This window comes from Falco naumanni, chromosome 7 (genome assembly GCF_017639655.2).
Source record: "Falco naumanni isolate bFalNau1 chromosome 7, bFalNau1.pat, whole genome shotgun sequence".
NCBI lineage: Eukaryota > Metazoa > Chordata > Aves > Falconiformes > Falconidae > Falco > Falco naumanni.
Window position 1 is genome coordinate 12,470,708 of NC_054060.1, and position 24,072 is coordinate 12,494,779.

General features: G+C 47.3%; 2 protein-coding genes across 9 annotated transcripts in view; both read left to right on the forward strand.

The window, feature by feature from the left end:
• Positions 1 to 2,504, forward strand: part of ZFAND6 (zinc finger AN1-type containing 6) — a 38,048-nt gene extending 35,544 nt beyond the window's left edge. For 7 of the 8 annotated variants that reach the window (XM_040602540.1, XM_040602545.1, XM_040602539.1 and 4 more), the window contains 2 exons: positions 826 to 939; positions 1,548 to 2,504. In XM_040602540.1, the coding sequence (XP_040458474.1) occupies positions 826 to 939; positions 1,548 to 1,696 (263 nt within the window). In that variant the 3' untranslated portion in view covers positions 1,697 to 2,504. Of the gene's footprint in view, positions 1 to 825; positions 940 to 1,418; positions 1,466 to 1,547 lie in introns of all 8 variants that reach the window. The other variant, XM_040602543.1, reaches the window with a different exon arrangement.
• Positions 2,505 to 5,603: 3,099 nt separating this feature from the next.
• FAH (fumarylacetoacetate hydrolase) lies at positions 5,604 to 22,432 on the forward strand. The gene is made up of 14 exons (XM_040600845.1): positions 5,604 to 5,782; positions 8,112 to 8,222; positions 8,866 to 8,987; positions 10,082 to 10,131; positions 11,460 to 11,550; positions 12,093 to 12,190; positions 12,442 to 12,494; positions 13,897 to 13,996; positions 14,697 to 14,827; positions 15,595 to 15,670; positions 16,261 to 16,307; positions 17,301 to 17,402; positions 18,390 to 18,507; positions 22,211 to 22,432. The coding sequence occupies exons 1-14, from the start codon at positions 5,702 to 5,704 to the stop codon at positions 22,288 to 22,290; spliced, it is 1,260 nt and encodes a 419-aa protein (XP_040456779.1). The 5' UTR covers positions 5,604 to 5,701; the 3' UTR covers positions 22,291 to 22,432.
• The last annotated feature ends 1,640 nt before the right edge of the window (positions 22,433 to 24,072 follow it).

A 24,072-nucleotide genomic window follows, 5' to 3' on the forward strand; every position in this document is an offset into this window, starting at 1 on the left:
GGGTTTTTTTGGTTTCTATTTCTGTTTTGTAATGTAAGGAATGTGCAAATACATGAGGAAAACCAGCCAATTTCTATTTTTACCTGGGTTAGGCAAATACTACCACTGCTTGTTAATACTCTCCCACACAACCTGTAACCTGTCTCTTAGCAAAAGTGTCTTGAAAATGAGATGTTTACCCGCATCTTTCTGGGTTTCAGGATAGTGTACTTCCACCCTGCAAGTGTGTGTATCTTCAGCTAACGGTATCTCACCCCAGGTAGTAACTAGCCGCTGTGTGGGCTTTTTTTAGGTGTGTAAGAGTGGCAGTGTCAAAGTAGTAGAGGTTGGTTTGAAATGCTGCATTTTGTGTGGCCTCAGTATTGCAACCTTCAGCAAGAACAGTGTTGGTGCGGTATTTGAAAAGGGGTGCTTTACTCAACTGATCCTAATACAATGCTTCTTACAAGCAGATTTATGGAACTGGACTAGTAATACTGCTGGGGAAACATTTGGGTGTTGGATTCTCTTCCCACATCTGATGGCACCGAATCTTACTCTTAAACCTGATTTTTAATTACTCTTTCTTTATGGTATTTTTGTATTGTGAACTTTGTATGAGCATTCAGTAAGTTCTTTCCTTAAATAATATTGAAGGTCTAGGAGGAGGGAGTTCCAGTGCCACTGCTGAGCCCATTACGCTTCAGACAGAGAAGCTGCAGCAAAATGGCTATCCCAGAACCTAAATTTACAACATGGGCTTTAGATAATTATATGACTTAAACAGAGGAAGGGGAGAGACAGGAATGTGTTTTCCATTGTTCTTATTAACTTTTTTAATACTAGCTTCAGTGTCAGAGAACGCAGAGCCTACACCTGAAGAACAAGACAAGTCGCTTGACAAACCAAAACAGAAAAAGAATCGTTGTTTCATGTGCAGGAAGAAGGTTGGACTTACTGGTAAGAAATCCTGATTTCACTTCCCTTAGACTTGTTTAGGCTTTGGACCTTGGCAGTGCTTCTAAAGGGAAAATGGGCATGGTCATCTGTGTTGCTGATTTGAAATAAAACTTGGCCAAAGGTGCTTTCAGCTGGCTCTTAACTAGGTTGTTATTCATGTATCATTTTGTTTTTCGACTTCCTGTCTTTTAGTAAAGTTCATAATTCCAAATACTTCCCTTTGGAAGTCTGCCTTGCTGAGGAATTGGATGACAGTTTGCGGCTCTTCACTAACCAGCTTTGCAGTGATCCAGTGAAAGGGCCTAAGAAAACTTGAGTTCTGCAAGGTGAAGACTTTTATAAACAAAGGAAAAGAGCTCAGGAGGTCTCTAGGAATATGTTTTCTGGTAGTGTATTATGTGATAGGAAGGAATGATGAAGTCAAATCTTACTGTAATTGCTTAAAAATGTATTACTTGTGATTCTTATGCTTTCTGCAGCAGAGGCTCTTTGGCTGGGTGACACTGGTGACTGAGATTTATTGCTAGTGAGTGAACACATTCAGGATTTAAGACAAACCAGTATAATTAAGAATGTTGAAATGTCTAAACTAATGTTTCTGTCCACAGGGTTTGAATGTCGGTGTGGAAACGTTTACTGTGGTATGCACCGTTATTCAGATGTACACAGTTGCTCTTACAATTACAAAGCTGATGCTGCTGAGAAAATCAGAAAAGAGAATCCTGTAGTTGTTGGGGAAAAGATCCAGAAGATCTGAACTGCTACTTCTGCTGGAATACAAAAATACTCTGACCATCTGCAGATTAAATTGACTTGAGCTTATTTCCTTAGTCATCAGGAACGTAGAGCAGTGTATCTTGCCTAGACCTTTTAATCATGCATGTCATCAGATGAATAGATTTTTTTGTTTTTGTTTTTTTTTGTTTTGAAAATGACTCTGAACATTTATTTTCATTGCAGTTTTCTGTGGCTGAAGACTTAAGTAAACTTTACAAGTATTATCCTTTAAGATCATGTTAATTTTAGTTGAGTGCAGAGGGCTTTTATAACAAATGTGGAGAAAATATTGGAGGGCTGTGCTTTTCCAGGATAAAACATGCATGCGTTAATTTTGCAGTTTATTTTCTTGTTGTATATAGCTTTTCTCTGCAGCACAATTTCCTTTTTTTTGATAATGCCTTGTATGGCACAACTAGTTATCAGTAACTGAATGTATTTTAATCATTATGGCTGCTTCTGTTTTTTTTTTCCCATTAACGAGAGGTTATACATGTTCGCATATTAGCTTGTTTGCACCCTCTACCTATTTATGTATGAATCATTTGTAATGAGAGTGTGTGCTGAGATTGTTTGTGTGGAGTTTTTTGTTTTGTTTTTTTTTTTATTGGGTTTTGTTTTTGTGTGTGTGGGGGGAAGGCTGTATGCACTTCACTGACTGCAGGTTTCATTGGGATTACATCCATCAGTCTGTCTGTACACAAATATGAAGAATGATCTGAAGTACCTGTGCTGTATTTATGTTTATCCACGTCTTAACTTTGATTAAATAAAATTCTAAAAAATCAGAGCCCCTGTGGCTGTCACTGGCATATGTAATTTGGATTTCTTTTGCTTTATTTTCATGAGGATCTTCCACTGCTGGTTCCTTTCCTTGCAGGGTAGTTATTCACAGAGACCATGTATGTCCCAATGCTGGCCAACTTCTGTTGGTGATTTTTTTTTTTTTAACTTTTTCATCTATATCTATCAGACTGCAGTTCTTGTAAGTTTTCTACCTTCTGCGTTGATACATTCTGGCCAGGGGGTTCTCTGTGCTCCTGTGCAGTGTGTCACGCTGTGTGCAGGAGTTGGGGTCGTTTGTGACAACATACTTAAGTTGAGGGCAGACCTACAGGTTAAAACAGAGGTGGCCAGTACTGGGCTGTGGGTCTGTGCATGGTGATTCTAGGGAGTACGGCGGTGGGGTTTGTGATCCACTAGCTGACAGACGGCACTGCACCGACTTCCTTGAAGTTAGGTGAGAAAATGGGACAGTGTCACCCCTGAGATGTCCTTACTGCTGAGTTTTATAAACTTTGATGTTGCATCCTGCCCCAGCCACACCCCACATGCTCGTTCGGTGGATTTACAGGCTTGTAAGTCCAAAATGGGGATGGGGTCGGAGGAATTGTTCTTTCATTGTCTTTACAGTGTGCTCAGGGCTCAAGGAAGTTTATTCCTTCAAGACTGCCTCTCTTGACGGATCAGAGTGTGCCTCAACTGCTCAGCTGCCTTGGTCTTCTGTATAACTCGCATGGTTTATGGAGTGCCATGGTAACTTCAGCCGGCGCTGCTTACCACCAAACTTAACAGTACACTAAAGGAGAGCTAACTCCTCTCCAGATGGTACTGATCTGCCGTTGAAATTTCACTTGGTGACTTGCTGCTTTGAAGCATTTGTGAAATAAATGAGATTGCATGGCATTATTTAAAACATTAAATTTTTAATCAAAGCTGGCTACATTCTTAAAATATGTAATGCTTTTTAAAAGCTATGGCTGGCAATTAGTAGATAAAGCACTACATTTAGCATATAAACACTATGCAGCAGAAGGAGCTTTCTCTGATAGCTATAGAAAGTAATCTGCAATACCCCATAATAAACGAAGTCTCTTGTGCTTGCAGGAGTGACTTAACCACAATCTGTGAAGCACATGGTTTGGTGGTTGAGGGTTTTTTTTAATACCAAAGAAAGGAATAAATAACTCTTTCCAATAAGTTTTGGTAATGGTCTGCCTTTTTATGGGTCAGAGATCCTGTATTTCCTCAGAGTATTTGCTAAACTTCCTCTTGCACAGTGGAGTGTGGAAGAGCAGCAGCTCTTCTATGGGTGTTCCTCAGTTTACTTTCCTCTTTGCTGCTACTTCCCTATTCTGCTTCTCAGTCTGACTCCTTCCTCTTCCCTATTTCTGGTCTTTCTCTTCCTTTTCCTAGAAGTGTTCTTTTCTCTCCCCTACATGCCCTCTCCAATCTGCTTTTCATCTAACAGTGATACTTCTGGGCCGAGCAGAGAGGAGACACTGTCATTTTCACAGTGACGGGGGAAACCCATGTGTTTGTGTTTTCTGGTCCGTGAGAGACTGAAAGAAGAAAAGGTGTAAGAAGAGCAGCTGCCTTTGGAATTCGCATACTCCCTTCACCAGCACCCGTTACGAAGCAACAACTCTCCTGGCCCTCGATTATGTGGTGGGAAACGTGATTTTGCAGAGGGGAAGCTTGTCTTGCAGTGCCTTGGCAGCACCCTTCCGCACCTGCCAGTCTCGGAGCAATGTGACGAGCCTCCTTTGGCCTGGCTTGTACAGACTCCTCAGAGTTAAGAATATTGAAAGGGTGTATGATCCTGATAGGTCCGTTTTAATTTATACTGGAGATGCCCCTTTCCCTGACCCTTAAGAACTGCGTGTCATCTTTGTTTGCTTTGGCATTGGCGCTGTGTAACAGTGGTTGATCTGCTTCTCAATCTGGGTAACTAGTTAAGCTTTATATTTTGTGTCCTCAGTTTGAGGTTAGCAGATGAACATTTTAATTAATAGCAGCACGTTCACAGCACTACAAAACACTTGAGTAAATCTGTCTTCTCAAGATGCACAGTGTGCATTTGCAACATGCTTTCAAGATGTTTTTGTTTCATTTTTGGAATGAGCAGGCTCTACCCAAGTCCCGTAACCTTGCCATGAAACATCTTCACTGTGTTAGAAACATTTCCAACAGTCAGTGGAACAGAGTTGTACTGTAGGTACAGGAATTTTGTAGGGAATTTTACCGGTTTGTGCTAGGCATTGTGTTATTTAAGTAAGACCCCCTTTCAAACAGCACCATGTGAGCTTGCGTCTCCACTAGTGAGGATCTGTCACAGATGGGCTGTCATCGATGCTGTTGTGTCATCTTACACTCAAATGTCTGGCTGTACAGTTTGCTGCATTCCTTCTAATGAGTCTTCTCTGCCAAAAAAAAAAAAAAGTTGAGTTGGAAACCAGTTCTTTGGCTTGGCTATCACAAGCATCTAACCTTTTTCTTTATTGAAAAGGGGTGGTTTTTGCTATTTAGTTCTAATTTCAAGGATACTCCCTTATTGCTTTCTACTTTTCCTGAATATGGGTGAATTTTCTCCTGCAGATGGGAGAAAGCTGGGGCTGGGAGCAGAAGGAGCACATATATTTCTGTTTTTAAGCTGCTGGAACCACCTGGAGATAACGGAAGCACCCTGTTGGGTGCAGCAGCACAAAACTAAAAAGCACACAAGGTGCATTTTCAGGTGTGAGGTGTGCAACTTCCCAAGAGCTGCTGAGCGCCTGGTGGAAGAACCGCTTGGTGTGGGCATAATCGTTGCTCCGGCATGTAAATGACCCTCAGAAGGTAAGTGAGTAGAGTCACACCTGGTTGTAGAGCTGCCTGCTGAGATCCCCCACCCGCCGTAATGCACCTGTTGGAAGCTGGAGCTGGCAGAGCCCGTTTCTCCACAGGTCCCTGCCTTGCTGGCGCAGCAAACAGCTGCTGACTCACAAACCTCTGGCACTGATTAACGGCTGCCGGGGGAGCGGGCAGAGGGGTGGGATGGGGACGGAGCAGCGATTGGTTTGGGGCTGAGGACGGAGGGTGGGATTTGGTGCTTCTGTGCTCTCGGTTACAACATCTGGAGAGGATTTTCCTCCTGCTAGGAAGGCACCTAGCAGCCCGCGAGTTGAGGGCTCTGCTCCGTAAGAGGGACTGCTCCGTGTTTAGCATGTCTTTCATCCAGGTAGACAAGGACTCAGATTTTCCTCTCCAAAATCTGCCCTATGGGGTTTTTTCCACTAAGGAGCAGGTGAGTAACAGCAGACTTTGTCCTTGGGGTGTTGTCATTCTTCTGAGGCCATGAACAAGTGCAGAAATTCCCAGCAGCCTGGGATAAAGGAAACCTTCCCAGCCTGGGACACTTGCATGGGCTTCCTGATTCGACAGCAAAGCTGTAGCTGCCGCATTGTCTATTTTTTTCCTGATGTGGTTGATTTGATGACAGCTTCTTTAAAATTGCACAAAAGAAACGAAAAGTTAATACTGACAAGAAGTACTTCGGCTAATGCATGCTGTGGTTTGCGTGTGTGTGACTGGTTTTGTGAAATCACTAAATCTGCGTTTGATCCTTACACCAAGAGGCTCAGCGCAGTTTGCACTGACTTTTTTATTTTTTAACTCAATTCCTCATTTTCGTTGTGACTAAGTGTAATCACACCGTCACCCTTAAAGAAGCCGCATTTTAATCTACCGTTAATGCCGTAGCACCCAGTCCCCCTTGAATAGCATCAGCTGGCAGAAGGCGATAGCGAAGCCTGAATAGAAACCGTTGTGTTTGAGTGAGTATTGTCTCCTGGTCTGTTCAGAGCTGCTCTTGGTGAGTTTGGTGGCTGGAAAAGTTCTAAACCAGGGCACCAAGTGCATGTTTCAGATCTGAAGCAGACCTGTTGTGTTTTATTGGGCGTATGTTTATGCAACCATACATTAAACACGTAAAAGTGTGTTAACGTTTGAAGCTGTGCCCAAAGGCTACAGACGGAGCCAGCTTCAGGCCTTATATTTTATGGTCAAATAAGAAAACACGGTTCAGCCATCCTTCCAAGGAGGTAGCTCCCAACTCCCATTTTCATACGAACTGAGCCCAGCTAGGCTGAACCTCACACCTCCGGGTGCCTGATGGGATGGAGCCCTGGAGATGTGACCTCCAGGAGTCAAGAGCTGCATCACAGAAGGAAAAAGAGGAAGATTTATTTATCACTGCTCGCAGAAACTTCACCATTATCTGTAGGTTTCTGCTGTCTCAGCTTATCCATGCAGGCTTAAAAAAATAGAATTTAAACCAGAAGATTGTGTTTTCTGATGTGGTATTTTCTAAAGATAAAACCGAGATGGTTCGTTTAATCTCTTCCTAGGTGTGTGCGTGTGTTATCTAGCAAGTTTGGATTATTTTTCTGCCTTCTCCAGTAACTGTTCTCTGACGAAAGCATCTTCACTCAAATCCTATGAAAAGACAGGCAGGAACTTCTGGAAATTATTTAGGAAAATAATGTTCTAAAAGTAGCCCAGTATTTTAATGATTTCAAGCTAAAGCAGTTGGTGTCATTCCTGACTACCCCGGTTACAAATTAACCTGCCGTGACCTGTAGTTTTTTCTGCAGGAATGTTTGCTGAATAAATACTTACTATCGTATTTGGAATCTTGTTTAGAAATTAAAGGTTAAAAAATAGTTTTAATAGCATGGATTTTCATAGATGGCTATTCCCTTTCGGTAAGCTAGTTTTCATGATGACTGTAACTAGTTTGTCTTTATGTGCCTAAAGACACAAATAATTGAAATTTGTCTTTGAACGCCGCAGCATTTTTAGAACCCTCATACAGCTGTGGTGGGGTCGACTGTGCTGCTCCCCCGCCGTCGCCGCCAGCTCCGCGCGCGCTTGGCGCAGCCCTGCCAGAGCTGCTGCGGATGAACAGGGTCTTTGTGTCGTGGGTTGCATCTGTCGGTGAACGCAGCCGCAATGCACCGTGCGTGTGGAGAGCTGTTCCCCCAGCGAGGCTCTCGGCGAGGGTTTGCACGGCGTGAGGATGGGTTACGCGGGGCAGCCTCGTTCGAGGGGGTACAGAAATAACGTGGCTGAGCAAGGCGCGCTGCGTTCCCGCTATCCTCGCTGGAGCCCAGAGCGCCCTTGGTCTTCTGGGGAGGAGCAGTGGTGTAGAAACGCCTACTTCTCTCTCTGGTTACAATTGGATCAATCCTGCCCATAACGTGTCTATGCTTCAGTTCCCCGCCTGCAGGAGGAGGAATAGCATTATTTGAATTACACGAAGTAGGAAGCATCGTGCTTCACAGCGTGTTGCACGTGTTGGCTTATTGTGCAGTGCTTGTCATTAACAAGGGGTGGGCAGATACTTCTGGGGGAAAGGGAGCTAGTCATCAACGAGCTTTTAATGGGCAATTAAAATGTGGTTTTTTCAATTTTCTTTTTTTCAATTAAAATGGTCAATTGCTGTGATATCAGACCCTTGTCCCTGATGGATTAAACTCTCCATGGCTTCTGCCTTCCCCCATGCCCTCTTTGGAAGATTTGTGGGTACAAAGCATAAACTCTTCTTCTCTTCCCCCTCTCCTCTGGCTTTGCAGCCTAGGCACAGGCTCGGGGTAGCAATTGGAGACCAGATTTTGGATCTCAGCGTCATTAAACATCTATTCAATGGACCGGCTCTTGCCAAGCATCAGCATGTCTTTGACCAGGTATTTATTAGTCTCTTGTTCTGATTTCCACGCACATTTTAGAAATACTACGTATGGGATTTTAGCAACTCGTGGTGAGATAATGGACGTGAACTGGAAATGTGTCATCAGGCAGGCTCTGCTTACAGAGAAAACTCATTGCACCTGTGATAGCAAGGAGAGCAGAGGCACCAGGGGTCCAAAGGACATTTTTGCTGAAAGTTTCATCAGACTTTGGCAATGCAGAGGGCTGACACAAAGCCTAAACTTCACTTCAATCCTGCTTGTACCTTCAGCACTCCATGGCAAGGGATTGGATGGGATTTTAGTGATGGGGAGGTTGTGTTAAGGGGAAAGATAAACACAAATGACCTCTGGTTACAGCTAGTTGAGATATCAAAGCTGCTAAGGCCTGAAGCAGCGTGTGGGGATGGGTGTGATGCCAACACACAGCAGGTCCCACTTCAGAGGCTGGCGGTGGGTGGATGGGAGCGCAGTGGCTGTGAGCCCAGGGTGGGCAACCTGGGCACTGCGCTGCTGCGTAGCCCCGGCCCACAGGCGTTCAGCCCCGGGCTCAAAGCGCAGGGCATCCTCCATGTGTGTGAGGGTTGCGCAAAACGTGGCCTTTTACCTGCCCCCCCCATCTCTCTGTGTCACCTGTCAGCCTACCCTGAACGCCTTCATGGGGCTGGGCCGGGCGGCGTGGACGGAGGCGAGGGCTGTTCTCCAGAAGCTGCTGTCAGCCGGCGAGCCGGCCCTGAGGGACAATGTGGAGCTGCGGAGCAGGTGAGGGAGTGCAGCCGCTGCGGGGTGCGGTGACCTTTCTGCTGTGCCCTGCATCGCCCCATCACTTGGCAATCCAAGGCACCCGAATCAGAGGTCTGAATGTGGCCGCCTGCCACCTACGTGGGAGTGAAATGGGGTCTGAGTGTGCTCAAGAGCTTCCCTCTTGCAATTCGATCTCTGATGAACCCTTCGGCTGCCCACGGGTGCGGGGTCACGCTCCGCCTGGGCACAGGAGCGCGCTGCCCTGGGGGTGCCGGGGCAGGCGTGGGGCCAGGCTGCGCTGAGCACAGCCCCTCTGCCATGGCCAGCAATGGCGATGGGGCTGCCAGGGTCCCCCACCCCCGCCTTCCCCAGCACAGACCTGCCTGTCACACCTGGAGCATCTTCCGGTGTGGGGACACCCCTCCGGTTGCTCCTCAGAAACCGCCAGACTCTGCTAAAATGGATCTGTTGTGGCTGTTTGGCTTTGGGTACGGGGCAGCACAGTGGTGTTGGAGCGGGAGGGGGGGGGCCCTGCTCCGCTCCCTGCTGCACTGATGGAAAACACATGTGGCCATTAATCACACACCTTCACCTGGGTCCGGGGTGATGCTTCAAATGCTGCAAGCGCCTGCCCTGGCACAAGCAGGGGTCTTGCCGGGGTGATTGAAGCACATGCCTGCAGGAGAGGGGCTGAACCGCTGCTCGATGCAGGGAGTTTCCCTGAGCAGGCCCAGCAGTTCAAATTGGGCACCCTGGGAGCCACATCCCAGAAAATCATCCTCCCCACGCAGCAGAGACCCACTCGGCCGTGTGCACGGCCCGGGGTGTTTCTCTGTGCCCCTTGGGGAACCAGCTGGGTTGCCCCAAGTGCGCTTTCCCCCTGCTCACTCCCTGATGGATGCTCCTCTCTGCCATACCCACCCCAGCACCAGCAGCTTGTGCAGTTGTCTTAGTTTTTCTGCAAGGTTGGTTTGTTTTTTTTTTTTTTTGCTGCAAGGCTTTGAAAAATAAATTAAGGAAAGACCTAGGAGAGAGTGCCAGCCTCTGACATGCTTCTAAATGGTGAGAGCTGCAACTTTTCTGAGAGCTGAAGTCATCATTTTTCATTTCAGAGCATTTGTACCTCAAGCTTCTGCGACGATGCACCTGCCAGCCCACATCGGTGAGTCCGCTGCAGCCCAGGGCTGCTCAGCCCTTCGCTCCTGCCTGGAGATGCTGCTTCATTTCCAGCTTGTTCAGACAGACAGATCATAGCTGTGACAGGGAATGGGTTTTGCAGGAGACAGAAGTAGATTATTGTACCTAACGAAAGGTAGGTGCTCTCTGTGGCACAAGAGGGAAAAAAAAAAAAAGAAAAAAAAAAAAAAAGGGCTGGGGAAGCTCAATAGCAGCCAGAAAATTCCTGGATGCAATGTTCACTAAATCGGGGCTGTTGGGTGCCATGTAACTCTTGTCATCAGATTGGCGTCGCCAAAGCCTTTGTGACTGGAGCCAGGGAAGATACATTTGTTCAGTTGCCAACGTTTTCCCCATTTGCCATCAGAAAATAATTCAGATTTTCCAAAGTTTTGCAAGGCAGATACTCTGGCACAGCCTCATGAACAACCATCAGTCTCCACTCCCAGACTACTATTCTGCATCCCAAATCTTATCTCCGCTCCCATGAGGCTGTGGACTGGAGATAACTGCTTTGGAGTAGGTGCATCCATATAGATATATGAACATTTTCCTGGTTTTAACAGAAGTTTATATTTGGCCCCAAACCAACTTGATCAAAATCACTCGAGGGATGTGTCCGCCACAGGAGCAGGGATGTCACCTTGCTCGTTTCCCAGCCGAACCCTGTTCCCGCTGGGCTTTTGGCTTTGGGACAAGGTTAGCTTGGCCCGAAGGAGCCACGAGGAGTTTCGGTGGATGCGCTGCCTTCCCAAAAATAGCTTCAGGGGTGAATATACCTTGCCAAAAACCTGCTGGCTGCTAGCACTGGGAGCGCTGGGAGCAGAGCCCCGCCTGGCAGCAGGCGCTGCCTTGTGCCTTCGGGGCTGCCAGGGGGCTTACCCAGCCCGCAGAGCAACGCGCCGGGCTGGATGCGCCCCCTCCCCGGTGCCGTGTGTCCCCCCCCCCCCCCCCCCCGTCCGCGCTGTCCCGGCTGTGCGCGGTGGCGGCGGCAGAGGGCAGCAGATGCCCTCGGTACGGCCGGTGCCCCGACGGGGCGGGCTGCGGCGCTGCCTGCGCCCCCCGCGCTCCCCCCGCCCCCGCCCGCAGGCGGCCGGGCTCGCACGCACCACTTGTAGGCGAGCTGCTAAGCGCCACCTTTATCCTATTAATTGCATCCCTGTGCTAATAATGTTAAATGTTGCTACATGCCTCTGCGCAGCGCCCCGGCTCTCTGCCTGTCCCGCTGCCGGCGGCGCGCCTTGTGCTTCGGCCCCGGCACACCAGGGACTTTCCTGCCATTCATCCCCGTGTTACCGGTTTCTTTTCATGCAGGAGATTACACTGACTTCTATTCCTCGCGCCAACACGCCACGAACATTGGGATCATGTTCAGGGGGAAGGAGAACGCTTTGATGCCTAACTGGTGGGTGGTCCAGGTTTTTCTCTGGTGCAGCACTGTTTTGCACGCTTATCTGTACATTTATATACTTTTTTTTAAAGACCTGAGTATTCTTTCAACAAAACACTGATTTCAGTTCATAGCGGCAGAGAAGAACCTGTACTGCCAAGAGTCCGATAGCAGAACTGAAAACCGCGTGTCGCCAGCCTCAGCCCAGTCCGCACTGCATCTCGTTGCAGCAGCCGCACCGATCGCAGTGCAGCCCTCGGGTTCGAAGACAGATTTACCTAAGAAAGCAGGTTTTGCTGAGTGGCAAGCAAGCAGGGTTAAAGCTCCAAGGAATTAAGTGGAGCAGTGGCACAGAAGCATTAAGACTGATACATGGCTTTGGATTATAGTTTGCTTACGTCTGTATACCAAAGCAAGTAAAGTGCCAATGTCCATGACCATCTATGCAGAGTTCTCTCCTCATACCTCACACCCCTGTGGTGCTTCCACCCCAGAAAGCGGCTCTGGATGGTGCTGGTTACACAGCTAACCCATACTCTGTGTTGCTTTTTCACAAGGTTGCACTTACCTGTTGGTTATCATGGCCGGGCATCGTCTGTTGTGGTGTCAGGGACACCCATCCGGAGACCCGTGGGGCAAATGAGACCCAACAATGGTGAGTCCATGGTAGGCTTTTAATGTGGATTCTTTTTTCCTTTTTTTGGTTTTGCCATAGAGTAGTGGAGAGGAAAGGTCTGGGATGTCTTGTCTAAAGCCCAGCCTGGGGTCAGGACAAAAGGAAGCCCTGAGTTAAGTCCATCTTGTGTTTGCATGCCAGGGAGCATCAGCTGCTCTCTTTCTTCTGGCTGTACCTTTCATTTCTCTACCTGCCTCCTTGTCATAAAATACTCCTTCTTCTACCCACAGATAAACCTCCAGTGTTTGGTGCTTGTAAGTGTCTGGATATCGAGTTAGAAATGGTAAGATGGAGCTTTTTACCCTTACTACTTGACAAACGTTAAAATAGGAACAGGGAAGATAAGGGAGGTTTAGCTTCTTCTGGCATGAACGTCTCATCAGGCCCATTCCCGTGCCTCCCTCTGAGGAGTCTGTGCAGCAGGCAATGAAGATTTCTGCGGAGGCAGCCTGCCCTTCTGAGGAGTTGCAGGGTGCATCAGCTCATCGAGGGGTTTGCTAATACAGCTTTCAGGCTGGAAACAGCTCGTCTGGCCAAATCTGAGTGCTGGTGCAGCACCGTGAAGCAAGCAGGCATCATTCTTTTTATCGGACACCACAGCCTGTTATCTGGTTAGCAGTTACCTCTGCGCTGCAGCCACGACCTTTTAGTGATTGCTGGGGGTTTTAAACGTACAAGTTGTCTGTGCCTTGCGTCTAGAGAGAGGAAGCCGTGAGTTCTTGGGAGTGCAATTCAAACTGCTCAGCCTTCTGGCTGGGAAGATGAAACCTGTGCTGTGGGTGTTGTAACAAAACATCCTTGGAAGGTGCCTCATCTTGTGGCTTAGTGTGGCCCAGAAGGGAGAGTTTTATAGGATTCTTCATTATGATTTATATCATTTTTATATGATTTATTCCCCATATCTCCCCTTAAAAAAAAAAAAAAAAAGTTGAAGAAGTCTAACAGTAAGGGAAAAGGTACTACAAATGACGTGGAAGCCTCATTGAATGCTGCGTGCTTTGCAGACCAGCGCTGTGAAGTGGGAGGCAGCCCCACAGAGAGGGATACGCAAAGTGCTGCCATACGTCTGCTTGGCAGCCTGGGTCTGCTGTGAGAGAGGATTTAGTCTGATGAAGGCTTTGGAAGAAAAAACCTTCCATACTGTTGGCAGAAAGGGACAACTGAGATTCCCTGTGGGATTCTCTGCTGCATGCTCAGGCTGTGTGTTTTCTAAGGGAGCAAGCGCAGGCACCCAGTTCATGACCTCTTTTACTTCGTGGGCACATTTCTCCACCTGCCTCCCCTTCCCTGCTGTCATGACAGGCTCCAGCTGCATTCAGCATCCCCTCGGATGACTTCCAGCTCTGTCCTGTTCACTGTCTGCAGCAGTCACTTCAGTCAGCAAATCTGTTCAGCATCCGGAGTGTAATTAGGAGGGACCAGTTTTGCTCCTGCATTTTGACAACATCAGGCTCTTGTTTAATGACTGCCTCTTAGCAACACTGTGCTCTTAAGTATTTCAAGCCCATCAGCTTGATGGAGGGAAAGAAAGAGGGAGCAGGCCATAGGTTTTGTCTGACTGTGTGTAAAAATATGCAAAATCCCATCTGGTCCAGCCTCTCTTGCTTGTGCATGTAACCCTCTGCGAAGTAAAGGTTTTCAACTTCAAAAGCTTCCTTAATCAACATTTTGCTTTTCAATTTCAGGCGTTCTTTGTCGGTCCTGGAAACAAGTATGGGGAGCCAATTCCTATCAGCAGAACCCAGGAGCACATCTTTGGGATGGTCCTTATGAATGACTGGAGCGGTAAAGGATGCTGCAGCAGTCTGCCTGGAGAGGGGGTTACAGTGTCACGGGAAACCTTAGACAGGGAAGAATTATATGTTTTAGTAGTAGAACAGTGATCATTGAAACCACTGGGTACAGTTTAAAGGAATGAAAATGAAATGCTGTCTGCATTTCTCAGGCTTTATCTCAATCCATCTTCGATCAATCAGTAGAACCAGAAATTGCTGCCTAATGAAGATTTATTTACTTATGAAAGAGCTAATATCAGTCTGGTTTCTTGTGGGTAGGGATGGAGCAGCCCTAAGGATGGTGATTCCAACAGAGGATTGGTTTCGGTGTTGGGTCGAGGTAGAAAAAGTATTTGGCCATCACAAATCCCTCTGTCTCTGCATAGATTTAACTGGCTGAAATTGTCCCTACAACTGACATGGACCATTAGCTTGTGTAAAAGCATCACCTAAACTGGGGATGGAAATACTGGTTTTATGGGGATGGCCTGACTTGTTTTAATTATTGCTGACTTTTCTTCCTAAACTAGCTGGTCTAAGAAAATTGGTCTGAAGCTCTGAAAGGGATGGATTTAAATCAGGATTTGGGCACAATAGCTAGAAAAGGGTGGTGATAACATTTCAAATCTGTGTTACTCTTTCATAGGTGTGATGGCCGTGCAACTCCTAGGATATGTTTAACAGCATTGCTTTGCATTTTCCTTTCCTAGCCCGTGACATCCAGAAATGGGAATATGTTCCTCTGGGTCCATTCCTGAGCAAGAGCTTTGGCACAACCATCTCTCCTTGGGTTGTCACCATGGAAGCTCTCATGCCATTTGTGTTGCCAAACCCTGTACAGGTGAGCAAAAGAAAGGGTTGAAATAAAGGAAAAGCAGTGCTAGAAAAATCTCAGCAGAACTGGTAGGTCCCATCAGTAAAAATCGCTGAGCTGTGTCAATGCAAAGCCCTTTCTTCATAGTGGTTACAAGTGTGATCCTGCTTCCAAACATACGGAGGCACCCTGGGCCCTCTGAGTTCAAATGCTCATTGATGTCACTGGTGCTGGCACATGACGCCTTGAGCTGTCACCTTGCCTGCTTGAGCAGGGTGGAAAAATCATCCCCTTTAAAACACCTGGAAAATAAACTGATCAGAGAGCTTCTTGTTTGGTAGCACGTAGCATCCAGCAAGCAGTGCAGAGAGAGTACGCTCAAGCCAAAATACTTGGTTCAAGCATTTCCAGTTGTCTGCATTATGTAGATGTCTAGTTAAAATTGAAAAAGATAATAAGCAGTCTTGCAGAGAGCTCCCAATCTTCCCAGTGCAGGCACAGAGCAAAGGCATGTAAGCACTGTGTTGTGGGTTAACATCCATGCCACAATGGTGGAGAGGGCTTTGGAGCCCATGTACAGAAAAAGGAATCACATTATATGGATATCACATCTGTTCAGAAAGATCTTTAAAAGTGTTTGCATGAGACTAAGCAAAGCAATAATCTGAGCAGTAACAAGGGTGAGGTAAATGGGGTGTGCAGCACAGGCTGGTTAAACAAAAAGGCACTGTGGTGGCTTGTGGAATTTTCCCTTTCTGTTTGTTTAGACTGTGGTGCCATTTATATGCTTTTAGGATCCCAAGCCACTGCCCTACCTTCAGGATAAGGAACCCTACACTTTCGACATCAAGCTCTTCGTTGCTATTAAAGGTACGGCAATGCTGAGTGGGTTATAAAGCTGAAGTTGCCAACTCAGGAATGCAGAACCACCCTGTATTTCAGACAATTTGCTCTTGGCTCTGCAGTCCTCCTTTTGCATTTTTGCCCAGATTGCCTCTGTCAGAAGAAGAGGCAAAGCCTTTCATGCTCCTCGTTGGCCGGGCAGCAAGGCGTCAAGGAGGGAATGCCGCCCAGATGACCAGTTTACAGTGAGGCGGGTCCGTGTGTGGGCTGCCTGCATGGGCAGGGGTACACAGGGCATGGGGAGAGCAGTTGTATGTGGGATTCAGGTGTTAACCTGGCCCAGACCCCCAGCTCATGGCCCTGCTGACCAGTGGACCCAGGTGCTGCTCCTGTAGTAGAGCAGAGAGTAGGACGCTGGCAGCTTGATTCTACCCCGGTGCCACCCACACGCTGGTTTTCTATGAAATGCTGGCCTTTGTAGCAATAGAAAATGTTATTACCTGTTTCTTGCTAGGGCCTACAATGATAAAAGAAATCTCCATCCATCTGTAAAATCAAAAGACATCATTCATCCAACACAAATTACTTCCCCGTTTCTTATTTTCTGTTTTCTGCAGGAGAAGGAATGAGCATGCCAACTACTATATGCAGATCCAATTTCAAGGTAAGGCTCCAGTGTCTTTAATTTCTTTGAAATCTTGCTGATGCCATCAGCTCCATCCTTAGGCAATTTCAAACACTGGTTTTTGCATCAGCTGAAGATCAGAGCTGGGTACAGGGTGGGGACAGACAGACACAAAGGGAAGAGAGCGGAGGGTGGTGAGAGTTCGCCCCGCCTCCCCCCCCCCCCGAGATGGAAGCACCCCAATGCTTGGGCACTGATGAGGGGGGAAGCTCTTGCTGCTGTTCAGTTTGGGGTGCTCAGAGCATCGTTAGCTGTGTGCTCATTTGGCAGGGATGCTTCACTCGCAGCAAAGGGAATCACCTCCTGCCACTCTGAGGTGTAATACAGCCTCACAGCTGCAGCTGCTGATTTAGACGCAATTCGGTGCTGCAACGATGCCCCTAGCCCAGCTCTGCCCCAGCCCCCCTGCGGGCAGCGCGGTGGCTCGGCCACTACCAGCTGCTTGGAGGCAAGAGGTATATGTATCAGCTGCAGGATTTCTCAGCCAACTTTATATTCACATTTGGTTCTTTGCATAGTAATTACCTTAATCAGTAAATCAGCAGTCAGCAAATCAGTAATAAGGAGACTTTTCTATAAAGCCATTAAAACATTGGGCTTAATCATGGATCCTGAGTCAACAGTACTGGCCTTAAAGAGGAAGAAGAGGAAGAATGACATCCAGCTGAAAGAAGAGCAATTTTGAGGGACTAAATTGTGTGTTAAAGTATGTGTTTTATATGCACATAGCAACTCCTGGTCATCATTTAGAAAGTAACAGGCCAGGACACAGTAACTACTGAGCATGCAGCACTAAGCAACTCGGAGATTGCTTTTAGGTTGCTGAAGGTTTCTGATTATATAAGGAAACTTTTCTTTAGGGACAGTCTTACCAGCAACATCTTGCAAATGCAATACGTTCTGCATAGCCTGGTGGCATGCCAGAGATGTTTGCCCTTCGTTGCTTTAGTGTCCTCCTCCTCCTTCCTCCAGCACATGTACTGGACCATGAAACAGCAGCTGGCTCATCATTCAATCAATGGGTGCAACCTCAGACCTGGAGATCTCCTGGCCTCCGGCACGATCAGTGGACCCGTAAGTGTTTCGATAATGACGGTCACTGAGAACTGGTCAGCAAGCCAAAACCGACTGAGCAGGGCCTTGGGTCTAAGCCCTGTTTGATTTGAGCAGCCATGAAAACGACTGCCGGTCTTTCCTAGGCACTTTGGGCTGCTGCTTTGGCAGCCCCAAAAACACACTGAGTAGTGGTGGGGTTTCTGTTATTGTTTTTTAATCTGTCCTGCACTCCTTTCCCTAAGAACTACTTTACTGTGGATGCAAATTAATTTCTGTACACAATACACCCATATGGCCTGTTTGCACTCTCTGAAATGCAGCTTCTTTATTTCTGAGAAGAATGTAAAAGGTGCCAGTGTATAACTTCTAGTTTCGCTAATACTACATGTTTGGAGCTAACTTCACAAGCTACTCTTCCCCTTGAACTGCCATATGGGCAGCTGTTGCAATATATAGGTAATTTGCACCTTCTGAAACATCAGTTATACATCCTGTTTGTGCTGTCTGCAAGACAGCCTCGGTAAGTTGTTTCCAAGGTGGGATACCTGTATTTCCATTTTAAACATTTCTGGAGTCCTTTTTCTTTCCTTCAGACTATTGTTACTGCAGATTGACATTAAAGACTTACACACATTCACCAGCTTTGCTCTTCCAAAGTACAAAACATAAATAAAAATCTGAAACGTGACTACACAGAAGCACTGGATTTGTAGAAGTGCCCTTGATTTGGTTCAGTTCTTGCTGTAGCAGACCCAAACTACTTTTACAGGGTGCAGCACTGTGTTAAACACACCAGATAATGGTGGTAAGCATGACTGCTTATAGCGAGCAAGCAATTAAAATGCAACGGCAGGAAAACAAGCCAACATATCAATGAATTAAATCAACAGCCAAACTCTTTTCTATAGCGCTAATGTACTTGTGTGCCCGCTTCCAGCAGCAAGTAGCTTAACAGCAGGACCGATACTAAAAAGTTGTTTATTTGTTGGTGAACTCTTGCTGCAGGAGCCGGAGAGCTTTGGCTCCATGCTGGAACTGTCCTGGAATGGAACGAAAGAAATCCCTCTTGGCAGTGGACAGTCTCGTAAATTCCTGCAGGATGGAGATGAAATCATTTTGACAGGTAATGGCCGAACAAACGCTCTTACACTGCACCAAGGACACGTTTCCATCGATTGATCCCGGTAGCGCAAGCCCCTGGCGGGGAGATGGGCTGTTCTGTACACACCTGCCATGCAGGCACAGTTGTTTCCATCCCGCCTGTCACAGGAGGCAAAACAGGTGGATAGAAATTTCCCTGCAAAAAATGCTTTTTGGATTAGATTATTTGCTTTGCTAAGTACTTCATGATCATGCTGTGCCTGTGTGTGAGTGCTAAGGGGACGATGGAGGTAGGTTTGCCTTTAAAGGCGAAAATATCCTGAGACTAGAAGCAGTTGATGTATTGTTGCCGCCACAGTCCACATTTGCATGTGGAGCAGAGCTTGACAAATGCTGGAAAAAGTTATTTTGCAAATAATATTTCATTTGTAACATAGGCATATTCAGTGAAGTGTGCTGCAAATCAAATATGTGGAAAACAGCAGGAAGCCTGCCAGAACAGCTGACCAGCTTGCTGCTGAAAAGGGCTATGGTAGAGACCTGTTTCATGCTGGGTCATGGTTTTGATTTTCATCTTGTTAAATTAAGAATTTTATGAATTAAAATCCACCATGGTGTTTTGTGATCTAAATCCCACTCCTACTTCTTTTTAATCCAAAGACTAGTGCAAAATAGATCTATTTTTTCCTTTCCTCTCACCTTATCAACCACTTTATGGATTTGAGGTGGCAAATATTTGGCAAGATCAGCCACGAGAAACTTTTGGTTCAAGTCTGTCTATGTCTTTTCTACATCGCCTACTGAATTTTTAGAGAATATAGTGTCGAATGCTGTGCATCATCAGAGGAGACCCAGCCAGTGCCATGCCTGGCTCTGAGCGAATCCATCACACTGGTGTGATCAGAGATAGGCTGCACAGAGAACGAAGCAGCTCAGGTGATGAGAAAACACTTACAGATGTGACTTGGGGCAGAGAAAATGCGACTAATGCATATGCAGCTACCCGAAGGACATGATGGTGTGTTGCTAGGATGTGTTCACATAGCTGTGCCTGCTTAATCCAACCAGGACTTTTAGGATTTTTGCCAAAATAGTCTAAAATTTCTCATTTTTTCAGAAAGCATTTTGTGTGATGAACCATCCTACCCCCCAGCATATGGATATATTGCAGTCTCCCAGTGATGGCTCCACGAGCAATTTTGGTAGCGCTGCAGCCAGAGCCCCAGTGCCTCCCGTGCAATAGCTTTGGAAATCATGGGTCTGTGAGGTGCTGCCAGTTCTGCAGAGGAAGATGCTGAGACAATTGGAGGTTGAGCTGTACTGGAGAGAGCCCCAGATGAATGAAACAGAGGCATCCCCCATACCTCTGACATCCTTCAGCCCCCCAAACACCCAGTGACTATTCATGCTGCAATGTATAAGGCATCTGATGCTGCTCTCCATAGGTTCCCTATACATTCAGTGCAAAAAGATGCTCCTCCAGCAATTCAGAGTGCCACGTCGCCCTTCCCAGTTGCAGATGTACCTCCAGTAACTATGCCAGGAGCCCTAATGAGGGTACAGTTAGGTATTATGAGTGTCTCTTTGGAGTTACACACTGACATCCTTATTGGCAATGGGCACCTTGCAGTTTGGGAGCTGCTGGCCCAAGGTGGCCACCTGAGGGACAAGAGGGACTGGACCATGACCCATGCTGTTCTCCGTGCCCAGAGCAAGCTGTGTTAATTTGATAAATACTTGAAATCGTGAGTGTGAATGCCTTTTATCTTTAAAGACGGCACGATGGCACTGTCGTTAACCTGGGTGAAGGTGCGGTTGACCCAGCGGGACGGTCTGGTGTTAGACACTCTGCTGGGCTGTTTGACACTAGCAACAGTTTGTAATTGCAGCGATCAGGGCATCACGCCATCTGCAAGAGCCAGGTGCTGCTGGGGCTGCCTGCTGGGACGGTGGGGGGTCCGCTGCTATTTGTGATGTACGGCAGGTCCAGCGCCTTGTGGCACCCCTGGGGCAGGGCTAGTGCTATCGCACCCTCTTCCGAGGCAGCGCCATTAGCTCTTGCCAAGCGCCCAACCCATAATTCCTAGTCTCCTATTTCAGCTTCATGTTCTCTCTCCCCTTATGGGAGCTATTTCAGAGCCTTAACACATAAAAAATGAGAGAAATATGTTTCTCCCAAGAAGCGCGGCTGAGGGAGGGAGCACTGCAAGGGAAGGGTTGCTGGTGGCGCGCTGCAGCTGGCTGCAAAATTCTCTCCGTAGCTCCTTGGCACTCTGCTCAGGCCCGTGCTGCTGGCAGCACAGAGCTTGCTTTGTTAAATGTGCTGCCGCTTGGTACTGCTCTAAATCCTAGTTGACAGCAGGGATAACTAAACTGGACTGAAATAATAAGCCGGTGCTCAAAGGAAAGCTGGCAGTGAAGCCTAATGAGACAAACAGAAACTGAGCTGAGCCTTAAAGCAAGTGTCTTACTCGAGTATTGCTTACGACTGATCCCAGCAGATACTGGGATGGTGTCTGTGGGCAGGCTGTTACACGAGCACCTATAGGCACTGCTGTCCTGGGAAAAACTTCCAGGCTGGTTGTGAGAGCTGCACTGTGGGTTGGAGCTGGCCGGGTCTGTCCTCCTGCTGCAGCAACTTGGGCTGCCCTGCATCCTCCTCCTCTTCCCTGGAGGAGATTCCCGCTGATCCATGCTAAGGGTGGGAAACAGGGTTAAGGTCTGTTCTGTTTGGCTCCCTCTTGGCTTCTTGGAGGCAGCTGGTTCTTGTCACATGGAGGGAAAATGAGATATTCCATTGTCGTAGGAAAATCCATCTCTAATTATGAAATCAGTCCTTAAAGTACCGTATATGCTACTTCTGTCCTTCCTTTGATCAGCTGTCGTAGCAGAGAGCTACAGTAGGTCTCCTCAGCTGCTTCTTCCCAGAATAGTCTTCCCAGATGAGCCAGAAGCCCCTGGCTGTGTCCCCTGCCCTCCTTCATCTGCAGCTTTGTGAATGGATGCTGTTCTGGAGCAGCTCAGCTGGCCCGTGGCAGCAAGAGGCACTGCGGCATCTCCGTCCTAATGTCATCTCTCCCATCACACAGGAGCAGGGAGAGATTGAATTGTCCTGTAGCTAGCGATGTTGTCACGGGCCGGTAGCTTCAGCAGCAGTCAGCAGACCTTCACTGCCTGTTTATGTAATAGAGGAGAAATTAATATTTTGAGGCAGATGCTGAGCTTCTCATGGAACTAAAGCACTTGATCTTAGCGAGAAAAATGGATTCTGCAAGGGTAGGTCCTGCTGTTTGAGGAGGTTTAATGATCACCTTTCTGGCTGTAAGCATCCCGACATCCCAAGAGCAGCCCTAACGCTGCAGAAAGAGAATCCAGCTTTACTTGATTAATTGCAAGGCTGGGCCAGGCAGAGGATCATCTTGCCAGTTAGATTGATGATGCTGCAGGTCAGGTTTGAAAACAGAAATATTGCACATCTTGTTTGCTCTTTAATCAATTCACCGAACTTGCATATTGCTGTATTTAACATTTTGTGCTTTTTTTTTTTTTTTTTTAAATATTCCTGGGCTACTGGACCTCTTCTAGGTGTTCTGTTTGTCACCCCTCGTTGTTTTTCTGAAATGTTTCCACTCTGTTTTGGTCTCTTTATGCCTTTATTCACTTCTATTCCTCATGAAATCCTGCTGTCCTTACGGAACAAGCTGTCTGTTGTTTTCTGGCCCTAGGTTACTGTCAGGGCAACGGCTTCCGCGTGGGATTTGGCCAGTGCTCAGGAAAAATCCTTCCAGCCCTGTCAGATCCATGATGACTGGAGTAAGTGACATCCAGGGAGGAGGATCTCACCCCCCACCGCTAGCAGTCACACTGTTTTATTCAGATTCATTATTTTTATATGAGTGATTGGAATCTTATTATTTTTAATTATCAATAAATATCTTAAAGATGAATGTGGCTCTCTGGTGTGACAAGAAAAAATTTCAATGCTAGCTTCAAGTTCTCAGAATGACTGAAATGGAAAGTGAGATTCTGAACTCTTACTATATTAATATATTTTCTTAATTATAAAAAAAGACTTTCAAGTAAACTGAAATATTGAGAGTACTAGGCTGACGATGACAGCTGGGATTGTGCGCTGACTTTCGTTTCTTACAGTGTTGATATGCTGGAGGCAAAATCTTGAAGGTGAGTTGCATATGGATGCTAAAAATTCGTAGATCATCCTGAGCAGAAAAGAGTTACGTGACTGTGACTCAAGTACTTTGTAACAAAGCTATCTGCAAATGTGATAATCAATACAACTGAAAGGAACAGGAAAGCAAACCGAAAAAAGTACTAGACAGACTAACAACCTTTTAAATAGCGAAATGAGAAATTGGACTGTACAAAACATCCCCAGACAAGTAACGGTGGCCAAGAAGCCTCAGCACTAAACTCCCGGATCTTAGAAATAAAATCTGTGCAGGCTTTGGAGCTGAGCCCTTGTGCTGCAGCACCGCGATCCTGGCGATACACCCCGCAGGCTGCAGCTGCCCCCCCTCGCCCCCCGAGCAGGCGGCTCGTCCCTGCTCCTCCTGCCCCAGAGGGAGGATGGGTGCCAGCCCTGGGAGGGGAGCCCGTGCCGGGGCAGCCCTGCTCAGAGAGCGTGGGGGTGCCTGGTGCATCGCTCCCCGGGCTTAGGGAAGGCGATTCCCCATTCCCCTCGCCCTGCGTGGCTTCCCCGAGGTCGGGAAGGGAGGGTGAACTTCGCGGCTGGAGCGATTGCTGGGTGCTCGCTGGTGGCAGTCACACCTTGGCACCAAGCAGGGGCTGTGCTACGAGGACACAAGACGGCAGAGCCCCTTCCCGCACCCCTACGAGGCATCTCTTGCCGCGCCATCCCCTTGCAGCAGGCAGTAAACAAAGCCGCACGCCGCTTTCCTCAAGTGTAAAGGGCATCTGCCATCTCCCGCTGGTCTACAAATCAATTTAACTCTGTGGCCAAGTGCCAAATCACATCAATTAGAGGATGTTACTGACTGAAGGAGCTCAGGAGACCGGATAATGAACTCTGGTACAGTGCAAGGGGAACTTGTTAAATATTTGCTTGGTCCTCAAAGTGAAGAGCCTGATGAGGCTGCCGCCTTCGTGCAGCGACAGCAGGATGAGCGCAGGCTGCAGCTTCCCCCGGCCTGCCCCCTTGCTCCTCCCGAGGTCTGCTGGGCAGCATCGCCGGTGTGGGCCCTGCGGGTGTTTGGTGTCATCCCGGGGAGCGCCCGGTGCTGACTGGGAACGTGAAGCTCTTGGCCACATGGGAGAGAAAAATAAAATGGAAATGAAGATTAATGAAAAAATGTGGCAGTGCAGATAAATCACTGCTAATGGGGCACGTTCTCTGAAACGGGCTCTCTTCCAGTCTGCAATAATAATAGTCCCTTTAAAGAATTATACTTGGAGGATCATCCCCAAATCAATTTAAATTTTTAGCCTAAGACATTCCACTATCACCAGGAGGGATGACCTGGCCAGGAAAACAGTGGCTCATTGTTTATCAAGGAAAAGCTGTTTCCCCTTCGGGCTCTTGTGGAAATTCTGAGCTGAACTAATAGGC

Excerpts from the sequence above, each read along its gene's own strand:
- FAH (XM_040600845.1), top strand. The coding sequence starts at position 5,702 with ATGTCTTTCATCCAGGTAGACAAGGACTCAGATTTTCCTCTCCAAAAT. Across the intron at positions 12,191-12,441 it reads GCAAATGAGACCCAACAATG|ATAAACCTCCAGTGTTTGGT; the intron begins GTGAGTCCATGG and ends TTCTACCCACAG. Across the intron at positions 15,671-16,260 it reads GCTCTTCGTTGCTATTAAAG|GAGAAGGAATGAGCATGCCA; the intron begins GTACGGCAATGC and ends TGTTTTCTGCAG.